The sequence below is a fragment of the Orcinus orca genome, chromosome 20 (assembly GCF_937001465.1).
Source record: "Orcinus orca chromosome 20, mOrcOrc1.1, whole genome shotgun sequence".
NCBI lineage: Eukaryota > Metazoa > Chordata > Mammalia > Artiodactyla > Delphinidae > Orcinus > Orcinus orca.
Window position 1 is genome coordinate 33,698,157 of NC_064578.1, and position 15,421 is coordinate 33,713,577.

Genomic DNA, 15,421 nt, shown 5'->3' on the forward strand with positions numbered 1-15,421 from the left:
GACCTAGGTAAGATCTCTGTTGAGAAAAGGAAGGAAATTACTAACTCCCTAATGTAAATGAGTTAACTGGACCCTTTCCCTCCATCACAGGGCGCTCAGAGGGGAGACACACACACACACACACACACACACACACACAGAGTGAGCTAGTTCTGAGGGGCCTTTGCAGAGTAGTGGTCACTGTGCTGGGTGCTAAGGACACAAAGGTCCTGTGCTCCCCAGACCAAACCCTGCCCTGGGGGAGCATACTGGGTGATGAGGAGAAGGCCGGGAAAACTCACAGGTTCAGCCTGGAGTGAGGCCAGACCCATAGGGGGAGCTGGCATAGCGGTTCTCCTTAAAGCAAAAACAGTTACAGCCAGTAGTTGAAAAGCTGAAACCAAGCTTTGCTCTATACTTAGGGGGCTTTGGTGGCTTGATTTCAGAGCAACAGAGGTTCCCTTCGCCAACACCTCTCTTGCTCCACTCTGACATCCACCTCACAGATGCCAGAGAGGCGTGTTACAGGGAGCTAACAGACACAAACTCTTAGCCTTTGTGAAAAAGCGGCTCCCCTCCTCTAAAGGAACCTCATCTTCACTGACTAATCACTGGGGTCTGGTGGGGACTGCCAGTCATAGACTCTTAACTCCTCTTGGCCATAGGGGTGGACTTGGTATCCAAGCTGGATCACTTGGTATCCAAGCTGGATCAATCTCCCATTCCCTTGCCTATAAAACATGTGACCCAAGCCAAGCCAGTCAGAGCCCTCCCCTGAAATATTTTCCTGGGTGAAGCTGATAGGAAAGAAAAAGACCCATTTCCCAATTGGTCAGGATACAGCTGCTGGTAACAGTGTTTTCAGCCATGTAGGGGGAAAAAACTGGAGCCCAAAAAAATGGAGCCCAAGGGATGAGACAAAGAAAGAGAGAGAGACGTCACAGCATCAAATCCCTGGTTCCCATCTTTCTTCAGGCGACCTTTACTCCTGTCCTTCCTGGACATGTGACCCAATACATCTTTTTTATTTACTTGAAATAATTCAAACTGGATTTCTGTCATTATCCAACCATAGGGCTCTGAATTACAAGTCTACCATTTCACCACTGCAGTTCAAGTTAAAGCTACAGATCTTCCTGGGAGAAGTAATCCCGAGGTCCAAACTCTTACTCAAGTATAAATGATTAATGTCAGCTCCTTTCTGGAGAGCAAGCTGTGATTATAGGTTTATCTGAAAACAAACAGGGCACTGTAACTCTAAAGGTAGAGACAATCAAGACCTCCTTCATCAGGTTCACAAGCTTATGATTCAGATTCAGAAAACCTGGATTTGAAGCCTGGCTCTACCACTAACTGGCAACTTACTTAATTTCTCTGGGTATCCATTTCCTCATCTGTAAAATGGGAATAAGAATATTTCTGCCCTTCCTACCTTACAAGGTTGTCATGTAGAAAAATATCAACATCATTTTGTTTCCCTGCAGCCATAATCCCTGGATGTGCTATCTTAAACACACCTTAACATTTTATTCAGGTAAATGCCAGTGAGCAAAAATGTGAATAATTCATCTCACCAGTAAGGCTCAGCATCTAAGGATAAAAGTGAATGAGAAGAAGGGCTTAAAACAGGATTGAGGAGTGGACATCCATCTACAGAGCAATAGTGTTAGTCTGGACCCCCACTTGGTGTGGATCCAGATATATTTTCATCATTTTTTCAATCTAATTTCTAAATTTTCTTTCTATTTCAAAAAAATTAAACATGCACATGAGAAACTTTTCAAACCGTACGGAGAAGCATAAAACTAAACCAATCCACTCCACCTCCAGTCCTATTCACCTGAGATAACCACTGTTAACAGTTCTTGTGTATCCATCACAGCCTTTTAATCCAGATGACAACATTTATTTCCATACATGCATCTTACCAAATACACTCTGCTCCATACTTTGTTGATGTTGTTTTAATTAAGGTCTTGGAGGCCTTTACATATCATCACATAAGTTTTCTGTTGTTGTTGTTTTTTAAGTTACAATCCTTCAGTTACCAAGGTGCTGGATTTGCTGGATCTGGCATCCAGTACAGGGTTCAACAAATACTGTTAAAGGGAAGATAGAAGCTAGGGAAAGTGGGATAAAAGGGAGGATTCAGGAAAGGAGGAAGGGTGATGAAAAGAAAAAGGAAGAAAGGAAGGAGGGGGCGAGGAGGAGGGAGGGAGAGAGGGAAGGCATCAAGGGAGGCAAGGAAGAGAGAGAGATGAAGATGAAGGAAGGGAGAGTGACGGAGAAAAAAGAGTTCCAGAGTGGTGGATCCCACCCTGGCCCCGCCCCCGGGCCGGACTCCGCCCCCGGGCCGGACTCCGCCCCCGGGCCGCAGACTGCAGCGCTACCTCCAGCCGCCAGGGGCCGCCACGCGCAGCCGGCCGCTCTCTGCGCGCGCGGCAAGCCCTCTCTCCCGCCTCCGCCGGCCGCTCGCCGACCCGCAGCCGCTCTCGGGCTCCGGCTGGGTCTCGCGCGCTCGGCCGCTGCTAGGTCTCTTCGTGAGAGGCCTCGCGCCGTTCGGCGCACGCCGTACCCCTGCCTCGAGGCGCGGGGTCTCGTGGGCCCCGCTCCCGCCCTCCGCTCGCCTGGCCCGGACCGGAAGCGGCGCCGCACGGCCTGGGCCTGGCGCGGGGGGCGGGCACCGGGGCCCGGTCGGACATGGGCAAGAAGCACAAGAAGCACAAGTCGGACAAACACCTCTACGAGGGTAAGGAGTGGGCCGCGGTGGAGGGTGGCGAGCCCGCGGCGTCTCGGTGGGGTTTTCGTGCCTTCGAGACTACCCTCGAGCGTCCGAGGCGGGCCGGGGACCACGCCTCCCGCGGGCAGGACCGGACCCGCGAAGGGGACGCGACCCGTCTGAGCCGCGCATACCCTAGGCTAGGGCGGCATTCGAACCCGGGACCCCCGGTCCAGGCGGGTCTCTTGTTGAGGGGTGTTAGGCGGCCCGGGAACGTTCGGGGCGTCCACTCGGCGAGTGCCCGTCATTCAACAGGTGCTTCGTGGGGCGCCCACTGCGTGCCCCGGGCCGCCTCGGCCTGTGCGCCTCCTTCTCTCCCGTCCAGCGGTCACTCTTCGTTGTGGATACTGCCCCGCGAGTGCCTCCTTTAATTGAAGCCCTTTCCTTTCATTTAAGAGTATGTAGAGAAGCCCTTGAAGCTGGTCCTCAAAGTGGGAGGGAACGAAGTCACCGAACTCTCCACGGGCAGCTCCGGGCACGACTCCACCCTCTTAGAAGACAAAAACGATCACGACAAACACAAGGACCGAAAGCGGAAAAAGAGAAAGAAAGGAGAGAAGCAGGTTCCAGGGGAGGAAAAGGGGAGAAAACGGAGACGAATAAAGGTAAAGGTCGTTGCGTTGTTTCAGCTCTGCAGGTGGTACCAGTTTCTGAGGGTTGCCGCCTCCCGCTGTCAACCTTGCTTTATTTTCCTTGTGTCTAGTGAGATGCTGAAACGCTTGTAAAATCGGACTTGTCTTGAGCAGGAGCAGGGCAGAATAGAAACATGAATCATCTGAGTTTCAACAGCTCTGTCTTTAATTATACTCTTAGTTGTACTCACACATCAGGTGAGTGAGCAGCTAAGTCCTGATTTTCAGGAGCTGCTTCCTACCATCTAGGAAAGGTAAAAGTCATGCTCAAGAAAGCCTCAGTGTTCGAGGTTTGTGGAAAATAGTCATTTCAAAAGTAAATGGGGGGCTTCCCTGGTGGCGCAGTGGTTGGGAGTCCACCTGCCGATGCAGGGGACACGGGTTCGTGGCCCGGTCCGGGAAGATCCCACAGGCCGCGGAGCCTGCGCATCCGGAGCCAGTGCTCTGCAACAGGAGAGGCCACAACAGTGAGAGGCCCGCGTACCGCAAAAAAAAAAAAAAAAAAAAAGTAAATGGGATCTATTGGGATTCAAGTTTTGTTCTGAAATAAATACTATAATTCCAAATACATAATGAACAACTTTCATATTTTAGAACAAAGTTTGAGTCTATTGATGAGATAATTTGATCAGAGACCTTTAAGGGATATGACACCAGTGATGAAAATAAGCATTTTCTTAACCATTTGCAGCTAATAGAACGTAAAAAAGAAAGTAGCTGCCATCTCTATATAAATAGTAATAATAATTAACTTTCCTTCCAAGGATGATCACATACATACCTGGAATTGTCCTAGGCTTCTTCGGCACTTCCCAAATTTAACCTGTCACGAAGTGACTTGTTGAATCAGTTACTGGATCTTGAAGCTAGATTTCTGTAGGTTTAGTTTTATAATTTTTTAATATTTATATACACAACAGAAATGTTCTAGTCCGTGTGATGAAACACATGGGTAAGTCACTAAATCTTAGAGATTCTCTTTTTGGAATTTCTTAATTATATGCCTTTCTGCCCCAGTGTTTATTGCTTTTGTCTAGATTATGACAATATATAGAACTGTCTAATTTTTTTTTCCCTAAACTATAAAAGCCATATATGCCTATGATTTTTTTTTAAAAGAAATTCAAGTAATACAGAAGTGAACAAAATGGAAGGGAAAAAGTTTTGCTCACTCAGGTACCTCATTTAATCTTCCTCTTCAGAGGTAACCAGTTTTGTTTCATTTTTTTAAAATTATTTACTGTTAGGAGTAAGGTAATTCATGAGTAGGTTTGACATAAATACACTACCATGTGTGAAATAGATAGCTAGTGGGAACCTGCGGTACAGGGAGCTCAGCTCGTTGCTCTGTGGTGACCTAAATGGGGGGGAGGGGGGAGGGAGGGGATATATGTATACATATAGCTGAGTCACTTCGTTGTACAGCAGAAACTAACACAGCATTGTAAAGCAGTTATACTCCAATTGAAAAAAATTATATTAAAAAAAATGTCAAGAGTACTACAAGGCTTTTAACATAAAAGCGGTGTCCTGCTCCATCCTGGAGTTTTACTTCCCAAACTTTTTTTTTCTTTGGATGTTTATCTCCATTTCTAAATGTAGGTTTATATTGCTGTTTACTGATTTATGTGTACATCTTTTACTGACATCATGTTGCAAAAGATGAGAATTTAAATTAGCATCCTTATATTGCTCCACGCCCCCAATTTCCCTTCCTGCATTCTCCCAGTGTAGATACAGCTCAATATTCAGTGTTTATTTCTAATTATTGTTCACTGGAGACAAATGGAATATACAAATACAGATCTGATCTTGACCAGTTAATTAATTGCTTTCATTTGTTTAGTTATCATGTACTAATTCTTCCCAAACTTCTAACAGATTTGTAAAACCCATCTGATTTCTGTTTTTCACATGGTCAGACACTTCCCCTTTTTTGGAAACATCCATCTTGCAGCCCTCTGTCCCTTCCTGCTCTAATCTGGACTAGTTGTTCTCTAGGCCTCCTTTGCATTCTTTCTGGATCCCATGTCTTCTTGATTTACTCCTTTGTTCTGGTGGAGTCTTAACTCTACGAACTTCCTAAGAAAGCATTCATAGGAGGTAGATTTTTGTAAGTTCTTACATGTTTGAACATCTTTATTCTACTCCCGTATACTCTCCTCATGTAGATTGATGGTTTGACTCAGCATGGAACTCCAAATTGGAAATTATTTTCTCCAAGAATTTTGAAAGCATTGCGTGTTGTTTTCTGGCTTCTAGATTTGCTGTTGAGAGTCTGTTGCCTTCTGATTCTTAGTCCTTTGTACATGACCAGTATGTGCTCTCTCAAAATGCTTAGAATCTTCCCCTTTATCTTCAGTAGTCTGTTGCACAATGGATATTCTTGCCTTCAGGTCTGAGATGTTTGCTTGAAGTATTTCTGTGATAGCTTCCTTCCCTCCGTTCTCTCTCTTCTCTCTTTCTAGAAACCCTGCCATTTAGATGTTGGACTTCTGGACTGATTCTCTAATTTTCTTATGTTTTTTTCTCCTCTTTTTCCTCTTTGTTTTTTGTGTTCTTCCTTCAAAGAGAGTTCCTAAACTTTGTCTTCTGGCTCTGCTCTTGAATTTTATTTCAGACCTTGTATTTTGAATTTCCAAGAACTTTTTCATGTTTTCTAACTGTCCTTGTTTTAATAACATCCTGTTTTGTTTTTACATGCAGGATCTTTTATTTCTCTGAAATATTAATTGATGAGTTTTTTTGATATTTTTCTTCTAAGTTTTTTTTTGCTCCTTGCACTGTCTCTGTTTCCCCTCAAGTTCTTCATTTTATTTGGTCTCTTCCTTTTGTATTAAAAGCATCATTTAGTTATCTGTTGAGCGTTTGTAATCTATTTGTATTTAAATGTGAAGCACAAAAAGGCTGATTATATGCTTTGTGCCTAGACAAAGTTTGTCAGCTGATGGACTTCACTGTGGGCATCACTAAACAGAGACCTGATCATTTTGATTGGGAGCCGCCAAAGTTTAGTGCTTTTCCAGGTTTCTGGGGTTAGAACTTTTCTCAGAGGTGTCTCCCTCCTTGCATGCAGGAGGTATCTTGCTTTCTCTGATCTGCAGACTCCTCCACTTGCCTTTCATCTCCCAAGTGTGTTGATATCTTTCACCCACTGTCATCTCTCCTGTACTCTTTTTTCCCGCTATCATCTCGTTTAACTGGAAGTTGAACCCCTTTTAACCACTTCTGGGTTTAGTTCTGGCAGTTTCTACCATTATGCCAGCTGATATACTCATACTCCTCATTTCTTGTTTTATCAATTATCTCATCTTTTTATTAACTACATTGTATTTGGTTATATTACAGTACTATATTTTATTTTATATAACTTTTGAATGTTACAAATAATGCTGCATTGAACCTCATTGTTCACATCGCTTTGTATACTTTTATAAGGATATCTTCAGGATAGGTTCCTGGAAGTCTCCCCCTCTGCCCTTTCTTGACGGTGGCTCTAAGTATCATTAGCCACCTATATATTTTTATTTCATTGCAAATTAACATGCTTTCTTATCCACAGTTTCATTTGGAAATAACACCCAAAGTAGGGCAGGGAGGTGGATGATTTCCATTGTACAGAAGGTAAAGTGGAAACTCAGAATTGAAGTGAATTTGCCCAAGGTCCCACTTCCCCAGGACTCAGGGCTAGGGACTGTGGGATACTTCTGGGGTGTCACTGGTTCTGTAGAGCCTGTTTGGGTTATCCCTTTTCTCCAGGCTGGACTGGGGAGGGGGAAGAGGGGTTCCTTTGCTAGGGAGACTTCAGAAGGACACCTTTCTCTGAGCTGTACTCTGGATCTCCAGAGAGTTTTAGGAACAGCAGTTGCTTCTGGTCTTTTCTTGGGGAAAGTCAGCCATGTGACACCTGTGGGCCTGAAAGGGGCTAGAGTATGTGTGGTTCTGAGGGACTGGTAACTCTTCTGTTAGTTCATGTAGCAGGAAGGGGGAAGGGCACAAGAAAAAGATAAAACATGCCCTTTCCCTTTTAAAGTGTTTTTCTAAAAGGCATTCATAACTTCTGCTTATATTTCATTAGCCAGAACTTAATCACTTAGCCACCCTTGCTGCTAGGGAGGCTGGGAAATGTCTTTTAGTTTAGGGAAAGGGTTGGGGGCATTAAATCCTAATAAAAATCAGGAATCTTTTACTTAGGAAAATAAGGAGAAGATAAAGTTTTGGGAAAGCACAGATGTTTACAACACAAAACCCTGTAATTTCTCAAAGATGTCATATAAAGTTAAGTAATATTCTTCTTTTGAGTAGGAAGGCTCTGATCATACTAGTTTAAAATGCCCCAACAGATAGGATCAGTATTGTTTCTCCCTGTAGAGCAGTGGTATTTAATACCAACCATAGCATTAAAAGCACACCATGCTTTAGTTTTTTGGGGGTTTTTTTGGGGGGGGGGTTGTTTTTTGTTTTTTTAAGATTTTTTTGATGTGGACCATTTTTTAACGTCTTTATTGAATTTTTTACAATATTGCTTCTGTTTTATGTTTTGTTTTTTTGGCCACGAGGCATGTGGGATCTTAGCTCCCTAACCAGGGATCGAACCCGTACGCCCTGCATTGGAAGGTGATGTCTTAACCACTGGACTGCCAGGGAAGTCCCCATGCTTTAGTTTTAATCAGACCATAATCTGCACAACACCGAAGTGTGTTGGCTTTTTTTTTCTCTTAAACATTTGAATGCCAAGCAGTTGGCAAAGAATTTGCCTGCTGGCATAACTCTAGTCTTTAGAAATCAGAGTACAGTGATGTTAACACTACAGTCAACATGGGGTCAACTGTGTATTCTGAGCTATTACTGTAGTATAGTAGAAATATTCTTTTCATATCATACTATTAAACATAAGGGATCATATGTATAAAGCCATGAGTATTATACTTTATGGGCTACTTCAGATATTTTCAGAGGTAACCTGACAACCCACTTTTCATTTATATGCTGACTTGAGAAGCTGATACCTGAACAGAATGGTACATTACTGCAGAAGTAAGGAAGCTTGCACACCATGTGGAGAACTAAGAACAGTAGCATGAAAGTGGGCAGATGTGAGGGTGTGTACAAGGGACATAAAGTAGTTCTGTTTTTGAAGCACAGAATACGTGAAGAGGAGTATGGGATAAGATCTGAGAGGCAGTTGAGATGGCAGAGTAGGGAGTTTGAACTTGAATGTGTAAGCAGTAGAGAGTCAAAAACTTTCTGAGTGGAAGAATGATAAAATGTTGAGCCTTAGTAACGGTAATCTGTTAACAGTATCTAGCAGATATTGAAGAGAGTAGAGACTGGGTGTAAGGAGACCTACTTAGAAGGCTTTTTATTGAAGTAGTTCAGATGAGAGGTCTAAATTCTTTCATTGAAACTCAGACCTGTTCTTCAGAAAAGCATAATCCTAACCCGAATTCTGTCTTAACAACTTTGCGAGTCAGCTTCAGGTTTAGATGCTCAAAGAAGTTAGGCTAGTCCCGTTGCTAGGGATGTTACCAGAATAAAATGACAGGTGTTTTTCTTTAAATTTTTTAAAATCATGAGCATTAAATATATAGGATATTATTCACAATGCTAGAGTTAAGTAAAATTTTGTTTTAATTTATTTTTATTGATGTAACATTAGTTTATAACATTATATCAGTTTCATGTGTACAGCATTATATTTCTACTTTTGTATACAGTACAGCATGCCCACCACCAAAAATTTAGTTTCCATCCATCACCATACAGTTGATTCTTTTTACCCATTTCACCCTCCTCCCGTTCCCCTCTGGTAACCACTACTCTGTGCTTTGTATCTATGTGTTCAGGGTTTTTTTGTTTGATTTGTTCATTTATTTTGTTTTCTTGTTTGTTTTTTATATTCCACATATGGGTGGAATCATAACAATATTTGTCTTTCTCCGTCTGACTTGTTCACTTAGCATAATATCCTCAAGGTCTGTCCATGTTGTTGCAAATGGCAAGATTTCGTCTTTTTTTATGGCTGGGTAATATTTCATCATGTATGTATACATATGTATATATACACACACGTGTGTGTATATATGCATCCTTTTTTCCATTCGTCCATTGATAGGCACTCAGATTGTTTCCATATCTTGGCTATTATAAATAATGCTGCACTGAACATAGGAGTGCATATATCTTTTCAAATTAAGTTAAATTTTTTATTTATTTACTTTTTTCGGCCGCCCCGGGCGGCATGTGGAATGTGGGATCTTAGTTCCCCGACCAGGGATCGAACCCACGTCCCCTACAGTGGAAGCATGGTGTCTTAACCACTGGACACCAGGGAAGTCCCAATGTAAGTAAGACTTCTAATGAAAATTTAAAACTTACTCATATACAATAAATTCCCGTTTTTATTAAACACTATACTAGGTCCCAAGGGGCATACATACTCATAAAAACTAACATTTGAGTGTTTACTATATGCTAGGCATTGTTCTGACTTCTTTATATTTACTATTTTAATACTTAATAGCTTTATGGGGTAGGTACTATTAGTATCTTATTTTGTTGCTGAGTTAACTGTAAAGTAGCTTACAACTAGAGAGGAGAAATGAATGACTGTAATTGTTGAGCAAAGTGGGAATTCTCTCAAAACGCAATTCATTGACTTCTTTTGTATGAATCTGCCATACCCAAGGTCTCAGGGCTGCTATGGCTTATTTGGGCTGGCAGAAAATCCTCTCCGCTTTTTCCCATTTTGCTGTTCCCTCCTGAGGTGGTCCTCTTTCTTTTTATTTTTAATAAATTTATTTATTTATTTATTTGGCTGCACTGCGTCTTCATTGCTGCGCATGGACTTTCTCTAGTTGCAGCAAGCAGGGGCTACTCTTCGTTGTGGTGCGCAGGCTTCTCACTGCGGTGGCTTCTCTTGTTGCTGGCACAGCTCTAGGCTCACGGGCTTCAGTAGTTGTGGCTTGCGGGCTCTAGAGCGCAGGCTCAGTAGCTGTGGCGCACAGGCTTAGTTGCTCCACGGCATGTGGGATCTTCCTGGACCAGGGCTCGAACCCGTGTCCTCTGCCTTGACAGGCAGATTCTCAACCACTCTGCCACCAGGGAAGCCCTCTGAGGTGGTCCTCTTAATCACAGAAGATCTTCCCAGAGAAGAAAGGACTCTGACTAAGGGCATAAGAGTAGTGTTGGTCCTCTGATAGAAGGATTGATTATTTGTTTGTTTATTCAGCAAATATCTACCAGAAACCTATGATGCACTGGACTCAAATGATAAATAAAATATAGTTCCTACTCTGCAGGAGCTCAAAGTTGGGCTGGGAAATCAGACACAAAAGGATAAATAAACTTCATGGCCTGGCAAGTTCTAACAGAGGTATGAATAAAGTGTTCTGGGAGTCCAGAGGAAAGTGTTTCTCATTATGCCTTGGGGAAGTAGGGGAAAGCATCATAGAGGTAAGAGCTAAATTATGTGGCAGATGCAACAGAGGGCCAAAGATGAGGTGTAGCTTCAAAGTAATAAAACTGATATTTTCATTTGAATTCTAAAATCAGCTGTTAAAACAAAGCAAAGTTCTGAAATTGTTTTGTACACTGGAAGCATTATTTGAATATAGACATAGATATCGATGTATATATATCTCTCCTACAAAAGTGACCAATGTGAAGGACAGTACCTAGAACTTCAGCTGTTACTTCTCATGCTTTCACGTTACCGTTTCACGCTGTCTCTTGTGATTAATTAATTCTACAAATATTATATATTAGGCATTATTGAGCTTGGGGGTACAGAGCTGAATAAGACTTGGGCCTCTGCCCACCAGGAACTCCAGAAAGAGGCAAATGTGTCTATGACATGCAATGAGTGTTATAATATTAATAATATGAGCAAAGATTTACTTCAGAGGTGTTATGCATTAATAAAATAACTTGCCGTTGAGTCATGGATAAATTAGAATCTACTCTGACATAAATGCAATGTGTTTGTAGTTATGGAAATAGCCACTGTTTTTCTCTCCTGCCTCAGACCTTCATACACACAGGATATTTACTCTCCCTAGAATTCTGTTCCCACCCTCAACCTGGCTAAATTTTCTCTCCTTCAGATCTCAACTCAGATGTTACTTCTTCATAGAAGTCTTCCCTTACTTCTCCAGTCTAAATTAGATTCACCCAACAGTTATCCTCTCCTTGAAATCTGTTTGGGTTTCTTTTACTAAGTTGTTTGATGTCTGTGGCTTTTTACACTGTTGGCTTCCTAAGGGCAGGGCTGTGTTTGTTTATCCACCAGTAAATATCCACACAGTAGAACCTCATTTATTTATTGAATGCATGAATGAATGCGTATTCACCATGTGCTAGGTAGGCACTGTGCTAAACATTCACATACACTATCTTATTTAATCCTCAAAACACTCTTCTGAGGTAGGTATTGTTGTGTCTATTTTAGGGATGAGGAAATTAGTCCCCCCACAAAAATTATGTACTTGATCCATGATCTCATAGCTAATAAGTGGCAAAGCCAGAATTTGAACCCATTTTATAAACTGAAATTATAAACCCTCCTACCTGAAGTTAAATGGCTTTAGTATTTTTGTTCAGTTTTCTCTATGTAATTAGAAAAATAAACCGTTCTTAACCAGAACTGTGTTAACTTCCGGTTTTACGTATCTATTACAAGTGGCGTTAACAGTAGGATTCTATAGTATTTTGAAATCATAAAAAAAAAATTGGAAGGTAGGAATCAGAATGTTAGGTGGAGAGAGAACTATAGAGATCAGAGCCTCTTGTTTTACAGGTGAAACAGACTAAAACAGTGGAATAACTTGTTCAGGTTTACATTCTGGTAAATTAGAAGCTAGATCTCCTAATATCTAGTCTGGCAATAACATGTTACAATATCTCCTTTCACTTTAGGGTGGTTTCCAAGTATATGTTTTTTATATTCTTTTTTTCTTTTGGACTCTGGCCCGGAAGGCAGTATTCTCTTGCCATACCAAATAGTAAAGTGGTCACTGTAGACCAGTCTAACTAGATAAAGTTACCAGATAGGGGTAGTACAGAGACACATTATACCTTCCCTTGGTACTTTTTCAGCTTTTCTGTTTCATGGTCATTTCACCATCTCATAAACTCTAAAATAAGAATCAACAGTTGAATCTCTATCTTGCAGGTGATAAAGAGGCCTAGTGAGAGTAAATGAGTGCCTGAGAAGGTCAGAGTGTGTTAAGGATGAAGCTAGAGCAAGAACTTGAGCCTCTAGACCATGTGTCAGCAAACTAGAGCAAGCACCACCTGATTCTGTAAATAAAGTTTTATTAGAACATAGCCACACCCATTCATTTACATATTGTCTGTGGCTGCTTTCTTGCTATACCAGCAAAGGTTAGTAGTTGCGACAGACATTATGGACCACAAAGCATAAATTATGCTACCTGGCTGTTCACCAAAAAAAAAAAAGTTTGCCAGCTCCTACTCCAGACTTCTTGTACTATGGCCTTAGTTCTTTCCACCTAGGAGAGTGCTTACTGCCTTTTCAGGCTGTCCTCTATCCACAATTTATGTTTAATAGGAAGAGATCTTGTCTCTGAGGGTCTTTTTTCCATTGAACAGTTGTTCTAAACCTGCCAACCTATAAAAGATTCATACTAGTTTTTCTGGGGAAAAGATACAAAACTTTCCTGAGTCAAAAATTGCTGCTCAGGGCTTCCCTGGTGGCGCAGTGGTTGAGAGTCCGCCTGCCGATGCAGGGGACATGGGTTCGTGCCCCGGTCCGGGAAGACCCCACATGCCACGGAGCGGCTGGGCCCGTGAGCCATGGCCGCTGAGCCTGCGCGTCCGGAGCCTGTGCTCCGCAATGGGAGAGGCCGCAACAGTGAGAGGCCCGCGTACTGCAAAAAAAAAAAAAAATTGCTGCTCCAAAATATGAGGCCATAAAAAAGATAGCAGTCAACTTAATGGAAACTGACATCAAGTGCACAATGAGTACAGTTTATAACATTGTTCTCTGGAGCTTCAGTCAGTCATATATTCTGTATTAGATGCTTTGGGCTCTGAGAATCGAATGTGAAGTTCTGTATCAGTGATACTCAAAGTGTGATCACTGCACCGGCAACACCCACATAGCCTAGAAACTTGTTAGTAATGCAGATTCAGAGGCTCTACTCTAGACCTACTGGATCGGTAATTCTGGGGACAGGGCCTAGTCATTGGTGTTTTCTTTGTTTTTTGGTGGTACAAGGACCTCTCACTGTTGTGGCCTCTCCCGTTGCGGAGCACAGGCTCCGGACGCGCAGGCTCAGTGGCCATGGCTCACGGGCCCAGCCGCTCCACGGCATGTGGGATCTTCCCGGACCCGGGCATGAACCCGTGTCCCCTGCATCGGCAGGTGGGCTCTCAACCACTGCGCCACCAGGGATGCCCGTCATTGGTGTTTTAACAAGACCTTCAGGTGATTCTGATGCACACTGAAGCTTGAGAACCATAATGAGACCTCAGAGTTTGCATTTCTAGCAATTTCCCAGATGATGCTGATGTTGCTGGTCTGGGAACCACACTTTGAGAACCACTGCTCTAGATACTAGAACAAGAAATTTGGACATGGGCCAAGAAAATTAAGATCCTATTGAGAATCTTGAGCATAAAATAGACATTTTGGGACAATTTTACTATAAAATTTAATTTTTAAAATTCAAAGAACAGAATTTAAAAAACAAAAACTACCACCTGGATACCAACCATTCAGCTTTAACAAATCGTAACGTTTTGCCTTTTGCTCGTATTTTTGGGTTTTGTTTTTTTTAAGAAATTAGAGTACAGACACAGATGAAGCTTTGTGTCCCCTGCCAGAATCCATTCCTCTTCCTCATTCCCTACAGAGGACCGTGAATTTGGTGTGCATCACATGAAAACTTGTTCTTATAATTTTACTCCTTCTGCATACGTTTGTAAAATACACTAATATATTTTCAAAACTTGCATAACTAATCTTGTAATAATTCTCAACTTTTTCCTCCAGAAATTATGTTTCTGAATATAATACATGCTGATACAGTGTAACTTTAGACTATTAATTTTACTTACTATGTAAATATGCCATAATTTATTAATCCATATTCCTTTTAGTAGGTTGTTCCTAATTTTTTACTATTTCACAGAGTCCTGTAATAAACTTGCACATGTCTACATGTACACTCGTGAAAGGAAGTTTCTCTAGGGTATATGCCCAGGAGTAGAATAGCTGAGAAGTAGGATAAAGGTAGCTTCAGCTTCATTAGATATTGTTTATTGTTCTCCTAATGGTTGTACCTATTTACTCACCCATCTGCAAGGTATGAGAGCCCCATTTCTCCACATTTTCATCAAAACTTGACATTTTTAGACATTTTAATTTTTACCAATCATAGAGATGTGAAATGCCTTCCAGTTTTTAAATTCATAATTCCCAGAGTTCGAGGAAGCCTGAAGCTAGTTTTCATGTTTCTTAACATTTCCAGTTTTTTTTCTGGGAATTACTTACGATACCCGTTACCCATTTTCTATTGGGTTATTTACCTTTTTACATGAATCTGTAGGTGCTCTTTATGTAATATTTGCTAATACTTTGAGTTATTTGTGTTTCTCAGTCAATAGGCTAGTCTTTTAGCTTTATAGATAAGAAAATCCCTCCTCTTGAGTCATAAAGATTCTTTTACTTTATCTCAAGTTTTAAAATTAAGTCTTTAATTTATCTGAAATTTACTTTTACACGTGGTATGAGGTGGAGATCTAATTTCATATTCTTTTTAAATGTAGATAACCAGTTGTCCCAGCACTACCCTTTTGTCATTGATTTATAATGCCAATCTGTGATACATCAAAGACTTTTCTATGTGCATGGGTCTGTTTCTGGGCTCTATGATACGTTCTGTAGGTCCGTTTGTCCCTGTGTCAGACCCACGTTGTCTTAATTATCATTTTATACAAATACTTAATATCTGATAAGACATTTTATTGTGACCTTTTTCAAAACTGTTCTATTCTTGATGACTCT

General features: G+C 41.6%; 1 protein-coding gene across 4 annotated transcripts in view; it reads left to right on the forward strand.

The window, feature by feature from the left end:
* Nucleotides 1-2,403: 2,403 nt before the first annotated feature.
* BRD7 (bromodomain containing 7) overlaps nucleotides 2,404-15,421 on the forward strand; it is a 40,398-nt gene continuing 27,380 nt past the window's right edge. The window contains exons 1-2 of one of the 4 annotated variants that reach the window (XM_033418919.2): nucleotides 2,404-2,728; nucleotides 3,155-3,363. In XM_033418919.2, coding sequence (XP_033274810.1) covers nucleotides 2,680-2,728; nucleotides 3,155-3,363 — 258 coding nt within the window. In that variant the 5' untranslated portion in view covers nucleotides 2,404-2,679. The remainder of the gene's footprint in view (nucleotides 2,729-3,154; nucleotides 3,364-15,421) is intronic. The other 3 variants (XM_049703790.1, XM_012539579.3, XM_004264885.3) reach the window with 3 other exon arrangements.